Source organism: Rattus norvegicus, chromosome 2, assembly GCF_036323735.1.
Source record: "Rattus norvegicus strain BN/NHsdMcwi chromosome 2, GRCr8, whole genome shotgun sequence".
NCBI lineage: Eukaryota > Metazoa > Chordata > Mammalia > Rodentia > Muridae > Rattus > Rattus norvegicus.
The window spans coordinates 229,252,413-229,273,082 of record NC_086020.1 but is presented as its reverse complement, the minus strand read 5'-3'; the positions used below and the strand labels follow the sequence as shown (position 1 = coordinate 229,273,082).

The following is a 20,670-nucleotide window of genomic DNA, read 5'->3' as shown; positions in this document are numbered from 1 at the left end:
ACCTTACCTTGTTAGGAACACCACAAATGGGACTTCACGAGGCAGGTACCCTTAGACGACACTCGGGTTAGCCCGATATTTTCTGGGTACAGAGAAAAATCCACACCAGGCTTCTAAACTCCAGAGCCGTAAGATCATCAGTGCGCCTTGTCTTCAGCCCTGGAGTCTGTAAGTGTTTGCTTCTATGCCAATAGAAAATGAACATACCTGGTTGTACAGTATTTACAGACTATGCTTGTTTAAATGGTGAATTTGAACTAGAAGAAAATGAAACTGTTCAAAGCTTGCTTTGTGAGTTCAAAGAAAGACCAGTCATGTATGTTTCCTTTGTGATTACTTTTACTGGAAAAACAACAAGAACAACAAACATGTTTTCAAAACTGTCAAAATAAAAAACCAATACACAAGATTGCACCTTACAAATGCTGGCAGTTAAAGGTAAGTAGGCTTGTCACAAGGAATCCCATCTCAGCAGTCCTCTCTACGTAGGCAAGAGCACTGGAAGGGCAAATCTCGGAGCTGTCGGCTGGATTCAAAGCTCCCGTGGCCATGCTCGCTGCATTGTACCATCAAAAAAATCACATCAAAGCTCGGCTAGGAACTTCTCCACCAAGATGGCCGCCGCATTGGCGCAGTTTAAATGTTCGCATTCTTTCCATACCATCACTCATAGTTGGGGGTGCGGTTCAACATGATCCAATGTCCTTCTGTCTGTGTTACACAACACACACTCTCCTATTCATACATAACTTCCACAGTCTCCACATTCTCTTCAGCCATCACTATACAAGAATATAATTTTATATATAAATACATAAACACACATCTTCAGAAGGGGTGGGGGTGGGAAGAGAAGGTAACTTGGGGAACCCTGGAAAGGACTTGATGCCACTAATACTAACTTGAAGAGAGCAGTTCAGAAACTTAAAAGAAAAGCCAAACGAGATGTGTGTCTTTTATTCTGCACCATTTTGAGTTAAACAGGAGTGGATTCAATAAAACACTTGCAACAGGAAATACTGAGGGTATGGACAGCTCACGAGGATTGCAATGAATATTCCGGTCTCCCTAGAGATGCAGCACACACACAGGAGGGTTCTCTTTAGGCTTTAGGGTTCTCCTTCTGGGTCTGTGTTCACACACACGTCACGAATGGACTGTGATTCAGATTAGATTCAAATTTAAGGCACTTTTGAGCAAATGCTACACGCCGTCTTAGCGATTCTATGCACCCGTGAGGCCTGTCTCAGACCCAGAAGTTAAAGACTATATTAGCAGTCTCTTGACGATATATATTACCTACGTATACATCTCCTTCAAGATTATGTAAAAGCCTATTGATTTGGTTTTTATGAGCAGTTTTCTCAAGCAACCTTACACATAATTTTCTCCCATCAACAGTACTGGTAAAAACAGGGCACCTTTTTCTTTCAAGTATGTGGGTAAAATAGCACACCCTGAGAGTTTAGGGTGCAATATTACACCTTGTAAACTGTAGAATGAGACTCCTCAAGCACCACATTGGAAAATGTACACTGTGATAGTTTTAGATACAGAGAAGTATTGCCGACTGTGTTTTCTGCTCGCAGAAACACGCTTGTGAGACTGTGGCCATCTACTCAGAAAACAACACTGCACACAATCACCGTGCAAGCCATACTTAAGAATCAATCCTGGCCTGCAGTCCAGGGCAGAGTTCAGGTAACAGGAGCATCTGGTTTGTAGCAAATACAGGCTTTTGTCGCTACAGTGGATGAAGAGAATCAGAATGTATCAAATCTCTTTAAGAAGCAAAGGGGAAAAGGCCAAAGCTGAATAAAGAAAAAGGTATGTATGTCACTGGATATTTTCTAAGGATGCAAGATGAATTTGAATCGCACCCTAATTTTTGAAATTTACCATGAAGCTGTCAGAGTATAACTCATTGTTAGCTTAATTACTCTGAGATGGTCATATTTACACAGACACTTAATCCTGGGCTTTATTTACTCCTGAAGACAGTTTCAGTAAGTGTTCAAAGAAATACATTCTGGTGAACAGAATTATCGCACTGGCTACAAACGTGTTTAGTTTTCAAGAAACAAGTCAAACCTGGGCCTGTTTCAACATGATGCCATTATCAACAGGGAAAAACCAGCAAATGCGTCAAAATTCCTTCCCAGTATAGTACGATTATTTGGGAAACTAAGCCTCACGTATGACCCTGAGAGAAAATAGCTAAGGCCAGGCCACATTGCGTTTAGATTCAAGCTCATGGCTCTATTTAGTATACTTCTTAATTAATGGTTTTCTTATAGAAAACATGGCAGGTCGCTCAGTTGTTAAAATGTATTGCTGGAAGTTATTGCTTCGAGCATTAGGAGATTTTCTAGGTTCCTGGTTTGTTCCACTCTGGTTGAAAGAAGAGGGAAAAGCCACTTCATTCACGTACCGATAAAAGTTCAAGAAATGACCGAACCAAGGAAACGGATTCAGCACGTGCCTGTGGGAATTTCCTTTCTCTGCCACTCAAAATAGCAAACCACAGATGGTGACCCAACTGTGAAATGGTCAATAGCTGCTATGAAAGGCAGAACCATCCATTTATCATTACATTTTAACCACGTGGAGACTCAGGCTTTTACATAGAAGCAACAAGTAAAAAGTTCTTCCCTACCCTGACCCCCAAGTTTCTCTCCTTCTGTGGAAGACCAGAAGGCTCAGATCTGCTGGAGATAAAGAATGACAGTGGCCCACGACACGTTTTCTTTCTGTCTTTGTGGGGAGCTGGCTAACAAACCCGTGGGGCTTTCCCAAAAGTCTGCTGGAACTTATGTGGACTTCCAGGTGTAGTCTCTCTCCACTCAAACCCCATACTCCATCCGTTCCACTTTTTTTTTCTTTTTTTGGAGCTGGGGACCGAACCCAGGGCCTTGCGCTTGCTAGGCAAGCGCTCTACCACTGAGCTAAATCCCCAACCCGGATCCTAGTTTTTTGTTCCAATATTAAGGGACCTTTAGATGCAGCCAGTTTGCCTGAAAAAAAAAAAGTTCAAGTTCTAGGGTAGCAACGGTCTCCTAAATATGTCCCAAAGCATCTTCCAACCCAGAGACCATGCTTCATACAGCATGCCTCAGAGACAAGGGTTTATTTAACAGCTCATTGGCCAAAGCCCACTCACTATTCCTGCTTCAAATCTTGCTCTTTGTCTGAAAAGAACTTAATTTTTAGAACTTGTTTCTCCCCCTTAAGAAAGGCCCCAGAAGTGGCATTGAATTTGGTTTTGAGCCTGGATTTAAAAAATCCCCCCCCCCAAAAAAAAACCACTGTTACAAAGTAGTTAAAATTTAAAAGCCTTAGAAAATTCAGTATTTTGAGAGGCATCATAAAATCCCTCACTTCATGAAGCAATTTTAAGTGGAAAGCAAATACTGATGATTTTTTTAAAAAAATCATTTAAAGAATTTACCGGAATTGCTTTATCTTTAAACAAACAAGTAACTGACCAGAGATTCCTTACGGAAATCTTGAGAATTAATGCTTGGGTTTTAAAGGGGTATTTGGTTAGAAAGTAATTAAGAAATTCTTCAGTGTATCACTTAATTGAGATACCAATTAGGAAAGGCTGAATGTATCCATTCAGTCAGAATTGGGTTACGACTGGTGAGTGATGCATGGGGTGATTTGGAATCTTAACATCTGTTAAAACCAGAAGCAAGAAGCAGGCACTGTAATTACAAGCTTCTCCTGTGGGATGGTTGGGGCTGGAGGGAATTGGGAACACTGAAACAAAGTTCAGAGCCAATTCCATCTCCTTCCCCAAACAGGCTTCTCTTCAGGCTGCAAAGAGTGAGAGGCAGGACACAACCGTGAAGGGAATCATTAAGGGTATGTGCATCGCACACTTACACCTCAGGTTGGATTCTTAAAGGAGAATGGGGGGGTTTATGCTTTCTGAAGCGAAGAACTTAATATTCAATGTAATCACTAGTTCTCCCATACCTTCCATTCTGCTTTATGGCAAAAACAGTGTCACAGCACTGCACAAATGGGGGAAAATTAAAGTACAAATGTCCAAACCACCATTTGTCAGGATTACATGGGACGTCATGCCAAACCTGGCCAAGAACCCAGACAACACAGCAATCAGAACGACGGGGCTAGCTACTCATTACTGGAAGCAGAAGGTTATGTCAGCTAGACTCGACATAGCTCAAGAAACTCCAGGGTGATTTCTGATCCTAATTCTTGATTTGCTGGTTTGGTTTACAACAGAACCAATCAGATCCCACTGCCTGTTTTGAAAGAACCATTCAAATACTCAGTGTACTATGTGCCTGGTCACAAGTGCAGGAGGGAAGGTGGTGGCCAGAAAGCTTATGTCCCGTATTAAAGTATAAAAAGAAATACTTCATGGGGAGAAACATAACCATTCATCTTAGTAAAACTGAAATAACAAAAGCTACCTTAGGGAGTTGTTCAGGAAAATATACAAACTTACACACGTGGTTCATAAGAAATAAAAGTTTGTAACACAACTGGAAGGGTTTTCCCCCGATGAATTCAGTGTTACAATGAAACTTTCGGATTAAAGAACAGTTCTCATTTCTGTCTTGCTCCTGCAAAAGAGGAAAAATGCAAAGAAAACATGGTCAAAGGAAAGATGACTAATTCTGAAAGAATATTCCCTTTAAAAGTAAAAAAAAAAAAATACATGCCCCGTCTGCCATTTGATTATTTGACCCATTTCTCCGTACTGTGAAACGTGCAGTTTTAAATGTGCTTAGCAACTGTGCCGTTGCAGTTATTAGACATTGCTGACTTCCAGAAAGTGCCCCCAAGTGGAACCCGTCTTTGAAAACTGACTCAAATTTAATTAGCTGTTCAAAATGATTTCAGAGCTAAATGTTTAGTTTCTCTGATGTCCTTTGTAAGGACAAAACGGTGTATTGTATGTGTCCCTAAAATTAACCCACAGAACGGGTATTTAAATTAAATGGCATCTTTTGAAACTTACTATGTCAGTAATTAGATCAGTGAACCCTTGCACTAGGGATTCTGGGAAAGTGAATGACCGCTAAATGAGTTATATGGAATTTCTCACAGCATGCTCTTTTATATAAATCACATTTGCTGTCTATAAAATATATCTCAATTAAACCTCTATTAAGACAGTACCGATATTATTCAAAAGTATAAAAAATTATCCATTTCATCTATTTTTAAACTCTTTAATATAATCTACTAGAACTCTGCTTAAGGATTTTTTTTAATGCCTGGAAGTTGGTTTTCAGATACAATATTATGAAGACAAAAATGAAATGCACTTCAAGTGCATGAGAAGAAGTCTCTATCATGTGAAACAACTTTGAGATAGAAGTCTCAAGTAACATCTAACTATATGCAACCACCGTAGCAAGGCAAGGTATACTTTAGTCCCGTGACCTAGAAAAAAAGCCTGTTTGAGCACAGGTTTATTAAGAATAAAAGAATAATAATGTTTTGGCAGCTCATGTGAATATACATCAAAAATATCTTCTTGTTTCATATTTATATTGAGAAAATATATTCGGGCTAAAGGAACTGTTGATGTGTGGAATATATAGTGCTCACAGCTAAGCAGTCCCCCGGAGCTGTAGTGCTCACAGCTAAGCAGTCCCCCGGAACTGTGCCCACAGCTAAGCAGTCCCCCGGAGCTGTAGTGCCCACAGCTAAGCAGTCCCCGGGAACTATTGTATGGCACATGGGTACCTACTGCTCACCATTCCCCAGGAACTCACTGATACACAGTTTGCTAACCTTGATTTTCTCTCTTAACAGACACAGAACAACAAGAGGAAACTGAACATTATCACATGTGAAGGAGGAGTGATCGTGTGACTCAGAAGAATAATCGGGATTACATGAAGGAACTTGACAGGAATTCTGGCTTGGTGTGGTCATAAGGCAAGGTTTTAAGGACTCTGAGCAGAGGGAAAGGGGGCCAATAGGAGGGGTAGGGGAGGAAGAACAGGGGAGGAGCAGGAGGAGGAGCAGGGGGAGAGTAAGAAACTCCCCTTCAAGATGACAGTCAACTAAGAAATGAAGATAAATTTGTTTATTCAATATCCTAGGATCACACTCAAGGATCGTTAGTCTAGATATTGCTTTGTGGATATCCATAAGGCATTTTTTGTGTGTGTTTCTATTAATTTTAGAGAAATTTTGTTTGAAAGTTCGAAAGTATTGGTCTAATTCTTATTAAGGATGGAACAGTAATAATTAGCCAATAAAAACCACCAGAGGCTTCTCAAGTGAATTCTGAGAGTAAAGATGAGGGGTTTACTATACTGTATTACCGAGTGGTCTTCCTGGATGCCTTCCCAGGAGTTTAGACCTGGAACACTGACTGCATTCATCAGGGATTCAGGGCAGCCTTCCCTTTTTCCTCCCAGGCTTGTGCCCAGACAGAGAGGAAAATCACCACATGCAGTTGGCAAGCTGGACCCAGAGTTGTATAACAGGCTGGAAGGCTGTGGGGATGCTAGAATACTCTGGCACCCAGCCAACTGGCTTGCCTGGCACCCAGCCAGCTCCAAGGGAACTGTTGAGCCATTTCCTGATTGGGAACTTCAGCTACCTTGTGCACAGGCCCCTGATACCACCCTGGATGTCTGAAACAATAGGGTTGATTTCCTGGTTTGTCCAGAACCTGTGGAAATTCCAGGCATTTATTTATTTCCAGGTTCAAGTTTCCAAGAAACACTGGCACTTTCTATATGATCTTTGAAGGGGGTTAACAATTCCATCTTTACAACTTTTCTCAAAATTATTTCCATTCTACAGATAAAAGAAAGTGTATACAACACTGGCCTACACCAGTAAATAATGGTATTACACTCAGTCCCAGCTGCCTGACTTTAGGTCATGTGTACCTGTGCTCTGGTCAGAGGCATAGCTCCCGTTACCCAAAATGTTTCCACCCATCACCATACACCCACCACACACACACAACAAATACACACCACACACAAATAACACACACACACACACACACACACCACAAATACCACAACACACACATACACACATACCACAGATACACCATACATATACACACCACACCACACACTCATTCTACACACACACACACACACACACACACACACACACACACACACCACCACCACCACCACCACCACCACCACATTCTTTCTCTCTCTCTTCTTATGATGGTGGAATGGCTAGACCATTTAATTTTCTCTTGGCTAGAATGTTTATTTCCCACCTGATTGGAAAACTTAGCATGAGAGCAGTCAGCCTAGCTCTGGTCTGCTAGCCTCCAGGAGGGCACAAATGTCACGTGATTCCTTACTAGGCTAACTGGCCAAGAAATAAAGATGCCAAAAGGTTCAGAGAAAGTTAGCCTTGTGCAGAAGGGCTGATATGGGAAGTGAATAAATAACCAAAGATCTTCCGAAATGATGCAGGCATGCGGTTCAAACAGCCCAGGCTTCATTCACCGTGAGTCGGGGCAATGAACACCTTCATTTGCCTAGCAGAGATTAAGAAAAGCATCTGCTTGTCTAATAACCCAATGGCATGGGGCTAAGTTGTGCTAAGGAAGAAAATATGAACACCTGTAATCACAGAACTTGGGAAGCAAAGGCAGAAGCATCAGGGAGTCAGGCATGGAGGTTAGCCTGAGATAAGTTCAAGGCTAGCCTTGGTTAATATGTGTATGCATGATGGAATTTCATAGAAAGTTATGAGTGAGCTAGAGGAAAGCTCAATCCAGTGAAAGGGGAGAAAAGGCAATTGGGATCCAAGCGCATTAAGAATATTATAGAACAAAACTGCAGCTACAGAAATATATTAATGGGAGAGCGAGCCACAACCATATTAGGGGAGGGGAAAAGAAATAACCTGTTGATCGTGGGTGTAATTATGGGACGAATTGAAAATGAAATGTGGGGTTTACAGCAGCCCAGTCTTTGGCTCTGTCCACCAGGACACAAGAGGTAGCCAGAGTCCTGACCTACCAGGGATGCTCAGTGTTCTGAAGGATGTCGTGGTGAAAGATCTGACAAGGCCACCCAGTCCTCCACTTTAAGCAATTCATTTTGTAAAAAACAAAACAAACAAACAAACAACAAACCCCGAGAAAAAACTAAGGACACAGGCATAAGTATAGATGTGTGTGACAGGCCATTGAAGTCAACTGAGTTGACGTCATCGGAAATGGGAAGCCACACTGGGACCGATAGTGCTGCTAAAGAATTAATGGAGAACCCAGAATAACTTCTCAGATAGTAAGGGGAACACTAGGGCAGACACCATCAAAGTGTCCCCAGAGAGAAAGAAAAAGACAAAGGACAGAGATCAGAAAGACACTGAGATCAATGACCAGGTTAAAAACCAAGCCATACACAGACGGATGGTGACCAAGAAAAGGTCGCCTTAACCTCTTTACACATCCCTCGCTTTCCTCCTGCAGTTTTGATACAAAGGGATCTGGGTTTGAGGGTCTCAGAAGTCCTCTAGGACGGCTCAGAACACACCATGAAAGTGGGTGTTGAAAATGGCTCTCCCTGAATCCAGCTTTCTCTTTCCTCTTCAGTTGTTGCCATTTGAGGATGCCAAGAGACTGCTGTGTGCCCTCCTAGGCTCCCTGCACATCCACCGGCTTCACAAACTCCTGGGGATTAGCTGATCCAAACCACCCTAGGTAAACAGACCATCTATCCAGGGGATCAAAACGCTGTTGCCTATAAGACAGTCTCCTGAAGAGCTGATCGTTCATGCTGGGTCTCCTCTGCAGGCACACTAGTGCTTTCCTGTGTTTATGCCTGTTGAAGACTCTTGGAGAGTCTGGGTTGCAGCTAGAGTGATGTTTGTGCTTTTACTTGAATTCTAAGCAAAAGCCCCAATAAATGTCATCCTGTTCAGTGTTTCCTTATTCTGGAAGATACTTTAGAGCATGCACGACCCTTCCCCAGCCAGTGACATGCTGATAAACATTGGATGGTTAGATAGTAATGTCCCCAAGCTGACGGTAATATAGGTTTGTTTACCTTATTTCATAACTTACACATTTTCTTCCCCCCGCCCCCCGCATACATTTTCTTATCTGATTATCTTATTTGATAATACAGGAATCAGCATCACACACACACACACACACACACACACACACACACACACACACACACACACACACACACAGGGGAGGCAGGAATGTGTTTCTACTAGAGAGATAACAGGAAGGTTAGAGAGTCTGTCACCCCCAAGATTACAGTATTCTCTTAGCTCAGCTCCCCCTTTTCCCCCCATGCAGTGTGAAAATCCTGGTGGCATATAGTCTCAACCCTTCCTACTCCGAAAGGCAGAGAGACAAGTCTGCCTACAGCTCTGATACCCATGTGCTCCTGCCAGAAGGCACCGTCACTCTGTCTTCTGTGTTTGACCTGAGGTGTCCCGGTTCCAACCACTCACATTCGTGCCTCCTCTCAAGTTCCACAGACTGTATTTCCAGCAGAAATCCCTGCCTGCGAGCATGGATCAGACTCGGTGTCAGAAATAGATTTTCTCCGATTTCCTCTGCAAGTATGGAAGTTGTTCTTTTTTCAAAGGCAGAGTAGGTGCTTACGGGGATTAGGCTTGGGGCATGATGGGTTCAGCCAGGGTAATACGGCGTAAAATGCAACTTGACCCACGGAGTAACTTGGACTCCAGAATCTCACCCCCCCCTTCTGAAGGTCAAACTCTTGTGTGTGTGTGTGTGTGTGTGTGTGTGTGTGTGTGTGTATTACATCTAACCACACATAAGGACATATAAGATACACTAAAAACCTTAGGGAAAGTATTATGATCATTTGAAAACTCAAAAACAAGAACTTTTTAAAACTGTAGTCTCTGACGCTTTTGCTAGCTTGTAGGACCCTTCTCCTACTGGGCTGCCCCGTGTCCAGCTTTGATGTGATGGTGTTGTTGTGCCTGCTCTTATCGTTGCTTGCTGCTATGCTAGCAAGCTGTGCTATGCTATGCTTGTGTTTGGTTGATGTTCCTGGGAGGCCTGCTCTTCTCTGAGAGGAGGAGGGTGGTGGATCTAGGGGAGAGAGAAGGGAAGGGAGAGATTGGCAGCAGGGAAGGGAGGGAGGGGAAACTGCAGTCTGGAAGGATATAATATATGAGAAGAGAATTAAATAAATAAGTAAATAAATAAATAAATGGAGAACTACATTAATAAATCAGAATATGGGGTTCAAAACCAAAAGAAGGAAGTTTTGTTGTCGTTGTTGTTGCTTGGGGTTTTGTTTTGTTTTGCTTTTAGAATAAGAAACTCCAAGGAGCAGATGGGAAGGGACAGAGAAGAGTATTTTTGATGACTTTAGTACGCATCCATTTGAAACTCCCAGGCTTCCCAGGAGCCAACATGTTAATGCTTTTTTGTTTCTGGTGAGCTAAAGGCTTGCCTGTCCCACCTGGTGGCCAGGAACAGAGGCAGGCTCACACTGGGAAATCTAGAGCAGGCTTTCATTTCTTTCTCCTTCCAGCCTTTACTTAAAAAAAGGCCAAGAGACTTGTGGAAGGTTCCTTTCCCTTTATTCTCTGGTGGGAGAAACACGCAGGCAGTTTGTGAGGGTCAAAGGGCGAAGGCTGTCCAGATTGAGGAGTGAGGGAATGTGGGCAACACATTAGTTACTTCACGAATCAGGCAGAGTTTAGTCTTGGTTTCCCAGAATGCCCACGATTACAGATAGCCTCTGTAACTCTCCCACTCCCAAAGACACAAAGCCACTGGATCGTCAGACCACCAGGGTAAAACCCACTCACCAGGAGCTGTTCCTTCCGTTCTGCTTTCCTGAGCCTCTTGTCATCTGTGTTCCACCACGAAGCTCATGGTGGTGCCATCAAAGGACGGGGGAGCAATGATCCGTGGCCCCAAGGGCTGTGAGGTGATGCTGATGACAGGCTTGCCGTGCAACTGGGCGAAGCCCTTGGCGCCCACAAGCTGGGATGTAGCTGCCGGGGCTGAGGAGGAAGAGGAGGCAGGGGACTGACCAGAGGCCATGAAGTAAGGGGCTTCAGTGAACGCTGTCGCTGTCTCTTTGCTGGGGGTCTCTGCTGCCACAGAAAGCTCACTGCCTCCTGGTGTGTGAGCAATGGGCGTGGGCTGCAGGGCATTGGGGGGCAGCACTGTAGGCAGGAATCCAGGATAGATCATGTAGGTGGGCCCATAGGCCCCAGGACTCAGGGCCAGAGGAGGTACAGGGAGGGACATGGGTGCCACGGGCTGTTGTTGAGAAGTCATGGGCACATCCACATATTGTCCTGTCTCGGGGTCAAACAATCTCCGGGTCATGGGTTGAACTGGAGTGTCCACCAGATAATACTGGCCGGTGGTCACATCCAGGAGCATCTTGCGCTGTGTCTGCTGAGGCTGTGTCTGCTGAAAGGGGTCTGTGGGGACAGCAGTTGGGCCTGCAGGGGCTGGGGCTGGCATACCGGGTGGGGAGAAGCAGAGGACCTGAGGCTGGGTGCCCTGGAGGGTAAAGGGCAACGCCTGTTGGTGGTAGATAGTGGTAGGAGTATGCTCGGGGCTCTGCGGTCCTGTGGGGGCAGCAACTGTTTCTCGGTGGTTGTCTGGTTTGGTACGCCAAGCTGGTCTGCTGGTTCCGCTGACTAGCGATCCTTTGGGGTTGTTGGGGACCTGGCTGCGGGCACTCAGTGGAGGTAAACTACAGAGAGTAGCATCTGAGGAGCTGGGGGCCCCATCTCTGGAAGCCCCAGGCCTGCCGAGCAACTCCCCTGAAGCAGCAGTTCCCTTAAGGGGGATAGTCAGATAATTCTCACAATCGCTGTTGCTCTTCTCCAAACTGACAGCAGTTTTCCTGTTGGCGGCATCATCAGGAGGGGCTCGGGTGGCCGGGGAGATCTTGAGGGATCTGAGTCCCTGTGATTTGATGCCCTTGGCTGTCGAAAGGCCCTCGGGAGAGGGTCCTTGTGGGAACTTGCCAGCGATGCCCCCAGTTTTTTGAGCACTGCTGCTGGCGCTCACGGTGAACACATTCCGATTGCTGGGGAGTGGGGGGAGGGGCTGCAAAGGTTGCGCTCTTTCCGGGTCTTTGTGGACTGGAGGAATATAGAGAGACCGGGGCCTTTCTCTGGCCATGTTCTCAAAGGCAGCTGCACGGGCAGACACGCTCTCCGTGCTGGGGTTTGAGTTTCTCCTCTGCAGACGTTCTATGGGAGCCGCTCGCAGGACCACACCGCCTTTGTGTCCCGTGTTCCGTTCTTCCACCTGTCCCAGCTGCTTGGCCAGCTTGTCAGGGTCTCCTTCGGGTCCAACTACCCCTTCCTTCTCCTCACTGGCTATGAGTGACAGGACATGGCTGTCAGCCATCATGGGCAAGGGGTCACTTTTGCGCTTCCATTCATTCCTGTTGAAGCTGTACAGCTCCTCCATGGACCTCACAGCAGCTGTCAGCTTCTCTAAGGCATTCCGGGCTGGCTTTGGGGCTTTCCCCTCCTCCTTGACCTCTTCCTCTTTGGGCTTCTCCGGGGTCCTCTGAGCAGAAGCTTTGGAGACGATCTTGAGCACAGGTAGGTAAGAACCCTGCTCGGATTTATTGGGGGCAATGGTGGCCACAGGCAGCCTGCCAGATGCCCTGTGAACCAAGACAGTCCCTTCTGGGGAGGAGTTCAAGAGTCTACTGCTGTTCCCCGCTTTGCACGCACCTTCCCTGGGCTCTCGATCCACACCGTCTTCTTTTGGATTCACAACCATAGTCACCATAGGGGACAAGGACCTGGATCCTCCAGAGGCAGGAGTCAGCTGCCTAGGCTTAGGCCCTGTCAAGCCCTGCTCTGGTGTGACGCTGCCCTTGTCGCTGCTATCTCCCGACCCTTTGATTAGCTTCCTCACATCCCTCACCTGGTGGAGAGGTCCCGGGGCCTTGGACTTGTCTCTAAAATCTCTCACCTGGAAGTGGGGTACCTTTTCCAGACTGTCCCCACCTCGGAAGAGTTTCTGCTGGGTCCTGCTGTTATCCTCAACGGTCTTGAAGAGGTTTGAGCTGCCACTGCTGCCACTAGCCAGCTTGGGCGTGAGCAACTTAGCAATGTTGAAGTCTGAGCTTGGCTGTTGTACACTTCCCAGCCGGATCTTGATTTCAGGAGCCTTGGGTCTGATCACTGCCATGGAGGTAGTCTGGGCAGCAGCAGGGTATTTGGTGGCCTGCTTCTCTGGCTGTTTGTCCTTGGGTGTCTGCTGGATGTTGGGAACAAAGAGTCGAGACATGATGGTGGACTTGCTGGCCGAGATCTCCCCAAGATCAGCCCTCCAGTCCCCACCTTTGGGGAGCTTCAGCTTCCCGATGGGAACTTTCTCCTCCAGCTTCTCCGCCTCCTTCTCCTTCCATGTCCGGAAGGCGCTGTTCTGACTCCGAAGGAAGATGCCCTTCACGGTCTCTGAAGCACTCTTTTTAATTTCACACACTTCTGTGTGTCCGTCGGAGAGATTTCGGCCGGAGCCCGTGTTACTCTCTCGAGGAGTACTGGCTTTGAAAACGGGGGACTTAGAACCTACCACAGAGCCTTCTCCACCGGCATCAGACACACTGACCACAGTGTACTCAGAACTAGCCTCGGAGTGCCGTGAACTCTGCCTCTGCAGACCCCGCTCCCACGGCTTCTCAGCCCCAGGAGGTCCGTCCGCCTCCTTAGCGCTGGGGGGGTTATGGTGAGATGTATCAGTGACCTCTCCTCTCTCCATTTTGAACTCGTGTTCTCGCTGCATCTTCTTGGAAATAACGTTTTTGAGCAGACTGGAAGCGAATTTGGACTTCTTCTGGGGGCCGTCACCGCGAGCGGCAGGCTTGCTACTGTCGGAGGTCTCTGATCCATCGTCCGTGTACACAGACCCGGGACCCTTGTTAGAACCTTTGGTGACTCTGCAGGGCCCAGTGGCGGAGCTGGCTTTGCTCTCACTGCGGAGATTCAGGGGCTCCAGAAGCGTGACCACCCGAGAGCCAGTTTGGACCTGTTTCTGGAAGCACAAGGGCGTCTCCACATGTTTGATTTCTCCCTCGACTTTGCTGACCACAAACTCCAAGGCCTTGGTCTGGGACTTCTTGGCCTGAAGGTAGAGCTGATCTGCCGGGGCTCGGGCGCCGCCGCCCTTCCTCAAACCTGCAGCCACAGAGGCTGCACTGCTCCTCAGCAGGCTCTGCTCCACTCTGGCGCCAAGGCCTCCACATTTTAAGTCTAGGAAGGTTGACCATCGTCCAAAGCCCACCTCGGAGAGTGTGGTAGAGGATTCTCGGGAGCTGATGTTCAGAGCCTCAAAATAGGGGTAGGCAAGACTCCGGAAGGCCCTGGAGGTTAGGTTCCTCACCTCTTTGTCTGCATCGTCTAGCTCACTCACTGCACTGGAGGCTCCGCTGGAGTAGTCCACCAGCTCCTTGGCCCGGATGGCCCCGCACCTGGTTTGCAGGCGAGCAGGGACAGCAATGAATTTCTTTGCATGGTCTTGAGCCACGGCTGCAGCCGAAATTTGCTTCAGCGAACTTGAGTTGTGCTCGGCAGCTGTAGAGACTCGGAGGCTCATGTCGCCCTCATGCTTGGCAGCATAAATAATGTTTTGCTTTGCACGCACGTTGCTAGGTTCATTTATAGCCCGGGAAGTTGGCTTGATTGATAGGAGGATCTGGCTTGCTGCACCCCCACAGCTGCTTGCAGCAGTGGCCGATGCCCCCGAGGCTGCCTCCCGGGGCTCCAGCAAAGGCTCAGGTGGAGCGGCAGTGCCAGGTCCAGTGGGTGGAGGAATAGTGTCACTGTCAGAGGGGCCGCTGCCCACTTCCGTGCTGCTGGTGTCACGGCCGCTGCTGCCCGTGCTGGGGCGAGCCAGGTCGCTGCTGATGGGGCTGGGAGTCCGTGTGGTGTTGGTGCTTGGCGTGGTGCTGACGTAACAGCTGTTGTCATCGTCTTCTTCAGTGGTGATGTCTCCTGGGGTCTCATCACTGCCACCAAAGGAAGCATAGTCCACGAACGAATAGATCACGTTGTTGTCCTCGAAGTCCCAGCGAGAAGCCAGTCCCACGTCGAAATCCATACCCTGCTCTACCTCGCTCAGCTGGATCTCGTGGGTGGTGATGTAGTGTGCTTCCTCGTTTTTCACGGGGCCCCTCTTGCCATGGGACTTGGCGATAATGTCTTTGCACCTTGTCCCATCATCGACCCCTTCTCTTCTACCCTCTCCTGCTCCTGCCCTGTCTCCGGCTTCTTCTCCCCTGTATGGTTGGCAGCTCCTTTCCGGCTCACTCTCAAAGCCTAAGGAAGAGGAGGAGGTGGCCAGGGTCCCCAGTAACTTGGTGGGACCATCCATTTTGGAAAGGCCATTGTCTTCTGCACTGTCCATAGAGGAGGAGGAGGAAGATAAGAAGTCGTTCTCACAAGCCTGGGAGCTGAGACATTGGGCGGAAGAAGGGCTTTCCCCCGGGGTTGGAGCCTCAGGGGCACCGCTGCTGGGTTCATCCGGGGCTTTTGTCTTTGGGCTCCTGGAGGCCTGCTCCTCAGGGCAGTGTTCCAGTAGCAGTTTCATGGTCTGGGGGCTCTCCCTTCCGACTCGAGCTGAAGCACACATCTCCACATACTTGGCTTCAGGCTGGGTAGAGGCTGAAGGCTCAGGTAGTGGCCGCAGCTGCTGCCTGGGCTCCGGGTTGTCCTGTGGTCGGCTTGCCGGGTCCTCTGCAGGCGTCAGGCTGGTCTGTGAGTTCATGTCAGAAGTACCGCCTTCCATTCTTAGTCCTTGCCCAGGTTTTAAATACAAGAAGAGACAGTGGTGAGCGCTGAGGCTGTCCTGAGTCCCCCTCTGATCCCGGAGGGGCCGCAGAGTGGCCTGAAACAGGTTCCCACGTGCCTGAGCTGGCCGGAAGGCTGTAGGTACCACTGCCACAGCTGCCACCGCCACCCAGTTCTTCAGCCCCTGTGGTGGGGCCTCGGCAATCCAGAGGGAGGTGGGAGGGCTCCCAAGAGAGGCAGCAGAGGTGGTCTGTAGCCAGGGGGCTGAGGCTCTGGCCGTGATTGTGGCCAGCGTCCTGCTGCTGAGCTGTCCTGTCCAGTTGCTTGTCTGACAGCGTCGGTGGGTGAGGGTCTGAATGCCATTAGCTGATGAAGAAGCAGCATCTGTAGGTGGACCCCGAGTCTGCCAGAAATGAACGGAAAGCATGTGCTGTGTCTTGTACAGCCTTGTCGCTCTCCTGGATGGGGAGACAGAGGGTCACGTCATTCCAGAAATATTTTTAGTGTCCATTCCCTAGTCATATCGAAACTACACTTGAGGGTAAAAAGAAGAGAAGAGGAGAGGAGGCGGGGTGGGGGAGGAATGTGGCTTCTCATTCAAATCAGCCAAATGTTCATTGTCATCTGCTTTAGAGACGTCTAGCAAGTACACAATTACCCTTCACTGGCTGCCATCTTTCCCCAGCCTCTGATTAAATGAATTTTCTCTCCTTGTTCAAAATTCAAATTTTGCCCTGCACTTCGAATCAGTTAAGGACACTCCAGAAGTATTTAGAGTCCCACTCGTGCATATGGTAATTTTATATCGCCTCATTTGCATCGTCTTTCCCTCTTTGGAGGGCAAAATCAGATGAAGGATGGTCATAAAAGTTTTCATAGGACAAGAACACTTCATCACCTTTCCCTTTGGCCAGACTTAGACTCTGTGGAACATAACCTATTTGTTTCAAAATAGAAAAAAAAAATCCCTTCTAGGATCCTTGCTGTGTTTACTCAAAGCTCACCGGGGGAATTTTCAGAGACCTAAAAGCTTCTTAAATAAACCTGAGCTACAGGCCCTCTGAAGGGACACAGGAAGACAATATGGACTCTATGTCAATCCCTACAGTGGCCACTCAAGCTCAAAACCACCCCTAAACTTGTAAATGCGCTACAAGACAATATGTCCTGTTAAACATAGCCTTAGATACAGCTCAGCAATTGGGTCCCCTGGCTGCAGGCCAGGTCTGCAGGGCAGGGAGTCAAAACACAGGAAAGAACAAGGAATAAATATGATTACCCTTCATGAGTACAGTGGGGCTCCGAGGGGGGTTCAGAGGGGAAATGTGAGTCGCTGGCATGCCCCAGGGAAATACAGCCAAAACCCCAGTTAACCCGCTCCGAGAAAGATCCATTCTAAACCAGTCCAGAACTCTGCAGGCAATTTGCCAAGGCAACAGAGGGGTCTGTGCTAGCAACCCTTGGGGAAATTCCCTGGCCATAGTCCATGGAAAACCACAACTCGGTTTTGGTGAGATCTGGCTTTTGTCCTCTGCCAGACCCAAGTCCACCATTATACATGGTCCGTATGTCACCTATGCCGACTGGATAAAACCCTATTTTAAACATCCGCATTTGTGGAAAGAGAAAATAACACCACCAAACATCCCCTTTTGACATGAATGCCACCCCCACGCTGAAAAGGGTTCCTTCCTCTGAGTAGGCTTGTGTGTAGGTGGGAAGTAGGCACCTGTAACAACTGCAGCTTCTTCCTTCTTTCCCTGTTGGGCTGTAGGCGTCCCAACCCAACCATTCACCCCAGGACAAGCCCTCTGCCCCCTCTACTGACAGGAAAACATGCCCAGGAGAGGCTGAAAACACCTGGAATAAAGCCCTAGTTATAAAGCCATAACTCAGAGTCAAGGAAAAGAAAGAAATACCTTCCAAATCTTAGTTTCTTAATGAGTAAGTACAGCTAACTAGGGGCATTTTAATTTGTGTATTTATTATTGATTGAATCCCGTTTAGAACCTCATGACTTAAGCACAATTACTGTACTGATTTTATAGATGGGGAACCTGAGACACAGAGACAGGACATGATTCAAACCTAGGTAGTCCAGCTGGAGACCTTAACGGTCATGATAGGCAGTCAAGGTGGGTCCCATGTAACTCAGGGCTGCTTACCCACTCAACTACCAAATCCGCATGGCCACGAATAAGCTGTATAACTGGTTGGGGTTTGTTTGTTTGTTTTTTTATTTCAGATAATCAACCTGAGAACTCTTTATGGACTTGGGGGATTAAGGACCACGATTCCGTTAAAAAAATGAAATTAAATAAAGTCACCTTCTCTCAGGCAAGCAGAATTTTGAGCTCTCCATTTTAATTTTTCTTTGAGGGTGACCGTGCCTCGGGTGGTTAAGAAAAACCCTGAAGATAGTTCCAGATCCTGTGAAGCATGTGTGTGAAGCAAGTTTCTGTTCATCAGATTGTAGTCCAAGGAAGACTCGTTCTGGCGCTGTCATATGGCCCTGTCTGTCATCACAACACAACAGAATTTTTTTTCTCGAGTTTCTTCCTGTGGTTAGCAAAATATAAAACTGAAAGATCTGGTGAAAGAGGGTGTATGGTAACACACTCTCTCTGTGTCTCTCTGTCTCTGTCTCTGTCTGTCTCTGTTTCTCTCTCTCCCTTTCTTTCTCTCTCTCTTTCTTTCTTTCTTTCTTTCTTTCTTTCTTTCTTTCTTTCTTTCTTTTGGCTTCTCAAGGCTGGTCTCAAACTCAGATAGCTCTGCCTCCCCCAGTGCTAGGATTAAAGGTCCCAGGCCACAACTGGTCGTCAAAGTGTCTTAATACCCAAAAATCTTCCTTCTAAGTTCTACTCTCTTTGAGAATCCAGCCCTGGCCACCCCCCTTCCCCACCCTGGCAATCAGCACGGTTCGGTTCTAATGTGGGTACTTACCTTCAGGATATCTGTGTGGCTCCTTCAAGGATGTCTAGCTAAACAATGCCCGTGTAGGTGTGGTGGCAGTGGTGGAGGCTCCTTCAAACAAAGTCAATTTCCGAAAAGTTCTTTTTTTACGTCAAACTTCAAAGAAAGTCTTTTAAAGTCCTTCTGTGGTTTAAAAATCAAGTAAGTTGGAACTCAGCAGTAGGAGTATGAAGAGAGGAGAAACTTATAAATAAGAAAACAATGACCAACTTTAGGATAATGAAGACCATTAAGGACTCCACACTGTTTCCCTGCTGGCACTGCTCAGAGTGCCGGGTTAGTTTATGGCACTATGAAGAGGGGTCAATGGAAGTAGCTTGGAGTCGTGGGTAGCCACCATGCCTTTTATTCTTACAGATGACTCCGATCACTTTCTTTACAGATGAACTCAGTGGTTATCTGCCTGGCCTCAGGCCTTGAGCAGTTGATGTGACTAATATTGTCAGTGTTAACCTATGGTGAGCAGGCACGTTGGGTTAGACGGGCAAGGTAGGCTCTGTCGATAACTTTATATGGGAACTCGGGGAGCAACAAAGGAAGTGACTCAGCATGGTTACATGTGCCTCTGTGATGGAGGAAGGTGCTTAGCTTTCCCAAAAGGGTTTCTGAGATAGATCAGTGCGTGTGAAACCATAATATGACTTAAGAAATAAAGAGGGCAGGCCAGCCCACCCACCAGTTGATCATAAGGCCATGCTTACATTTTGGGTCTCCAACTCTGGCATAGTAGGACTAGCTAAGCATGCCACTCAGGAGAAGACATGGTTTACTGAAGGTAAGCCTGAGACTGGAAACCAAGAGATGCGTTAGGTTAAACTTAGCCTCAGGTTAGATGCCAAGTTTGTGCTTGACCAAGCACAAACATTCTTAGTTTCTCTGGGGCACAGCAGGGGAGAGACGGTGGCTTTATATTTAGTTGAAGGTCTTTCCATCAAGATGTGTATAGCTCTCAGCACACACTTATGTGAAGAAGGCTTTTCTGTGGATCCCGTCTAAGACCCACGGTGTGATCCTTTCTGAGCCCAAGAAGGGACATGTGAAAGTTAGCATCTGAAAGAAGTGCCCTATCATACTTTCTGATGTGTTAAAGGGTGTCTGCTTGTTGAAATAAGTGCTCCCCACAAATCATATGACTAAAGAGTAATTATTGTTTCCACTTTCTGGTCTAAAAAAAAAAATAAGTGAGACTAAGTAAAAGCTTGTGACTTTCTCTGTAAGGTTTTTCACCAATTTTCCCAACTATCAAATGCTGTGGCCCTTGTGAAAACTGGGTGTGAGGCAGTTCCAGCCTACACTAAGCAGGTAATTGAGTACAAGTCTATGAGGTGTGTGGGGGCGGGGTCACAGGACCATACCCGTTACAGGCTTATCAAGCTGTTTCATTGCCTTAAGCCAGCCACCTGCCTACGGGACCAGCTGGTCCAAAGACACGGAGAGGCAGGATTAGGAGCCGGCTATCCCTGTGAAGGGGAAAACAGCATGTACGGTGAGACCAGTAAGTGAGGAGCACGTTGTGGTGTCATGGGGCCACACACGCACACTAGATGCAACCCCTTAGCTATGCCCTTAAAACTTGGAAGGACAGGAAGAGACAGTTCACCACCAGAAATAAACCCTTAGTAACCAACCCTTGAGCCTGCCCGAGAGCTCAGATATGGAGTGGAGTGGTTGGTTGTTCATTTTGCCACTTGGGCCAGGAGGTGTATCAGGGAGTTCTCCCCCTCCTCTTCTTTTTTGTCTTTTGAACTCCTCTTGGGCCTTCTTCACCCCCTTTCTCTAAGGTTATTCCTCCACACCCCTGACTTTTTATGTCTGACAATTGGGTCTGTCTGGCCTTCCTCCTAAGGGAGCTGTCGGGATGTCAGTGTTTTAGATGTGACCGGCTGTACACAGGAAAATGACCCTGAGGACCATTCTCAAGTGGAATCTTTAGCT

At 47.2% G+C, this 20,670-nt stretch overlaps 1 protein-coding gene and 1 long non-coding RNA gene across 3 annotated transcripts; one reads left to right on the top strand and one right to left on the bottom strand.

Moving 5' to 3' along the window:
• Positions 1–321: 321 nt before the first annotated feature.
• On the bottom strand, positions 322–19,088 carry C2h4orf54 (similar to human chromosome 4 open reading frame 54). 2 transcript variants are annotated; one of them, NM_001399866.2, is made up of 3 exons: positions 18,706–19,088; positions 10,795–16,220; positions 322–4,598 (listed from the first exon to the last, which is right to left on the bottom strand). In NM_001399866.2, exon 2 carries the CDS (start codon positions 16,187–16,189, stop codon positions 10,835–10,837), a length of 5,355 nt encoding a protein of 1,784 aa, NP_001386795.1. In that variant the 5' UTR covers positions 16,190–16,220; positions 18,706–19,088; the 3' UTR covers positions 322–4,598; positions 10,795–10,834. The 2 variants fall into 2 exon arrangements, with proteins under 2 accessions (NP_001386795.1, XP_063137172.1); XM_063281102.1 differs by lacking the exon at positions 18,706–19,088 and adding an exon at positions 18,090–18,452.
• LOC134485978 (uncharacterized) lies at positions 8,597–9,562 on the top strand. The gene is made up of 2 exons (XR_010064456.1): positions 8,597–8,686; positions 9,296–9,562. It is a non-coding gene; the product is annotated as an uncharacterized LOC134485978 (long non-coding RNA).
• Positions 19,089–20,670: the final 1,582 nt, after the last annotated feature.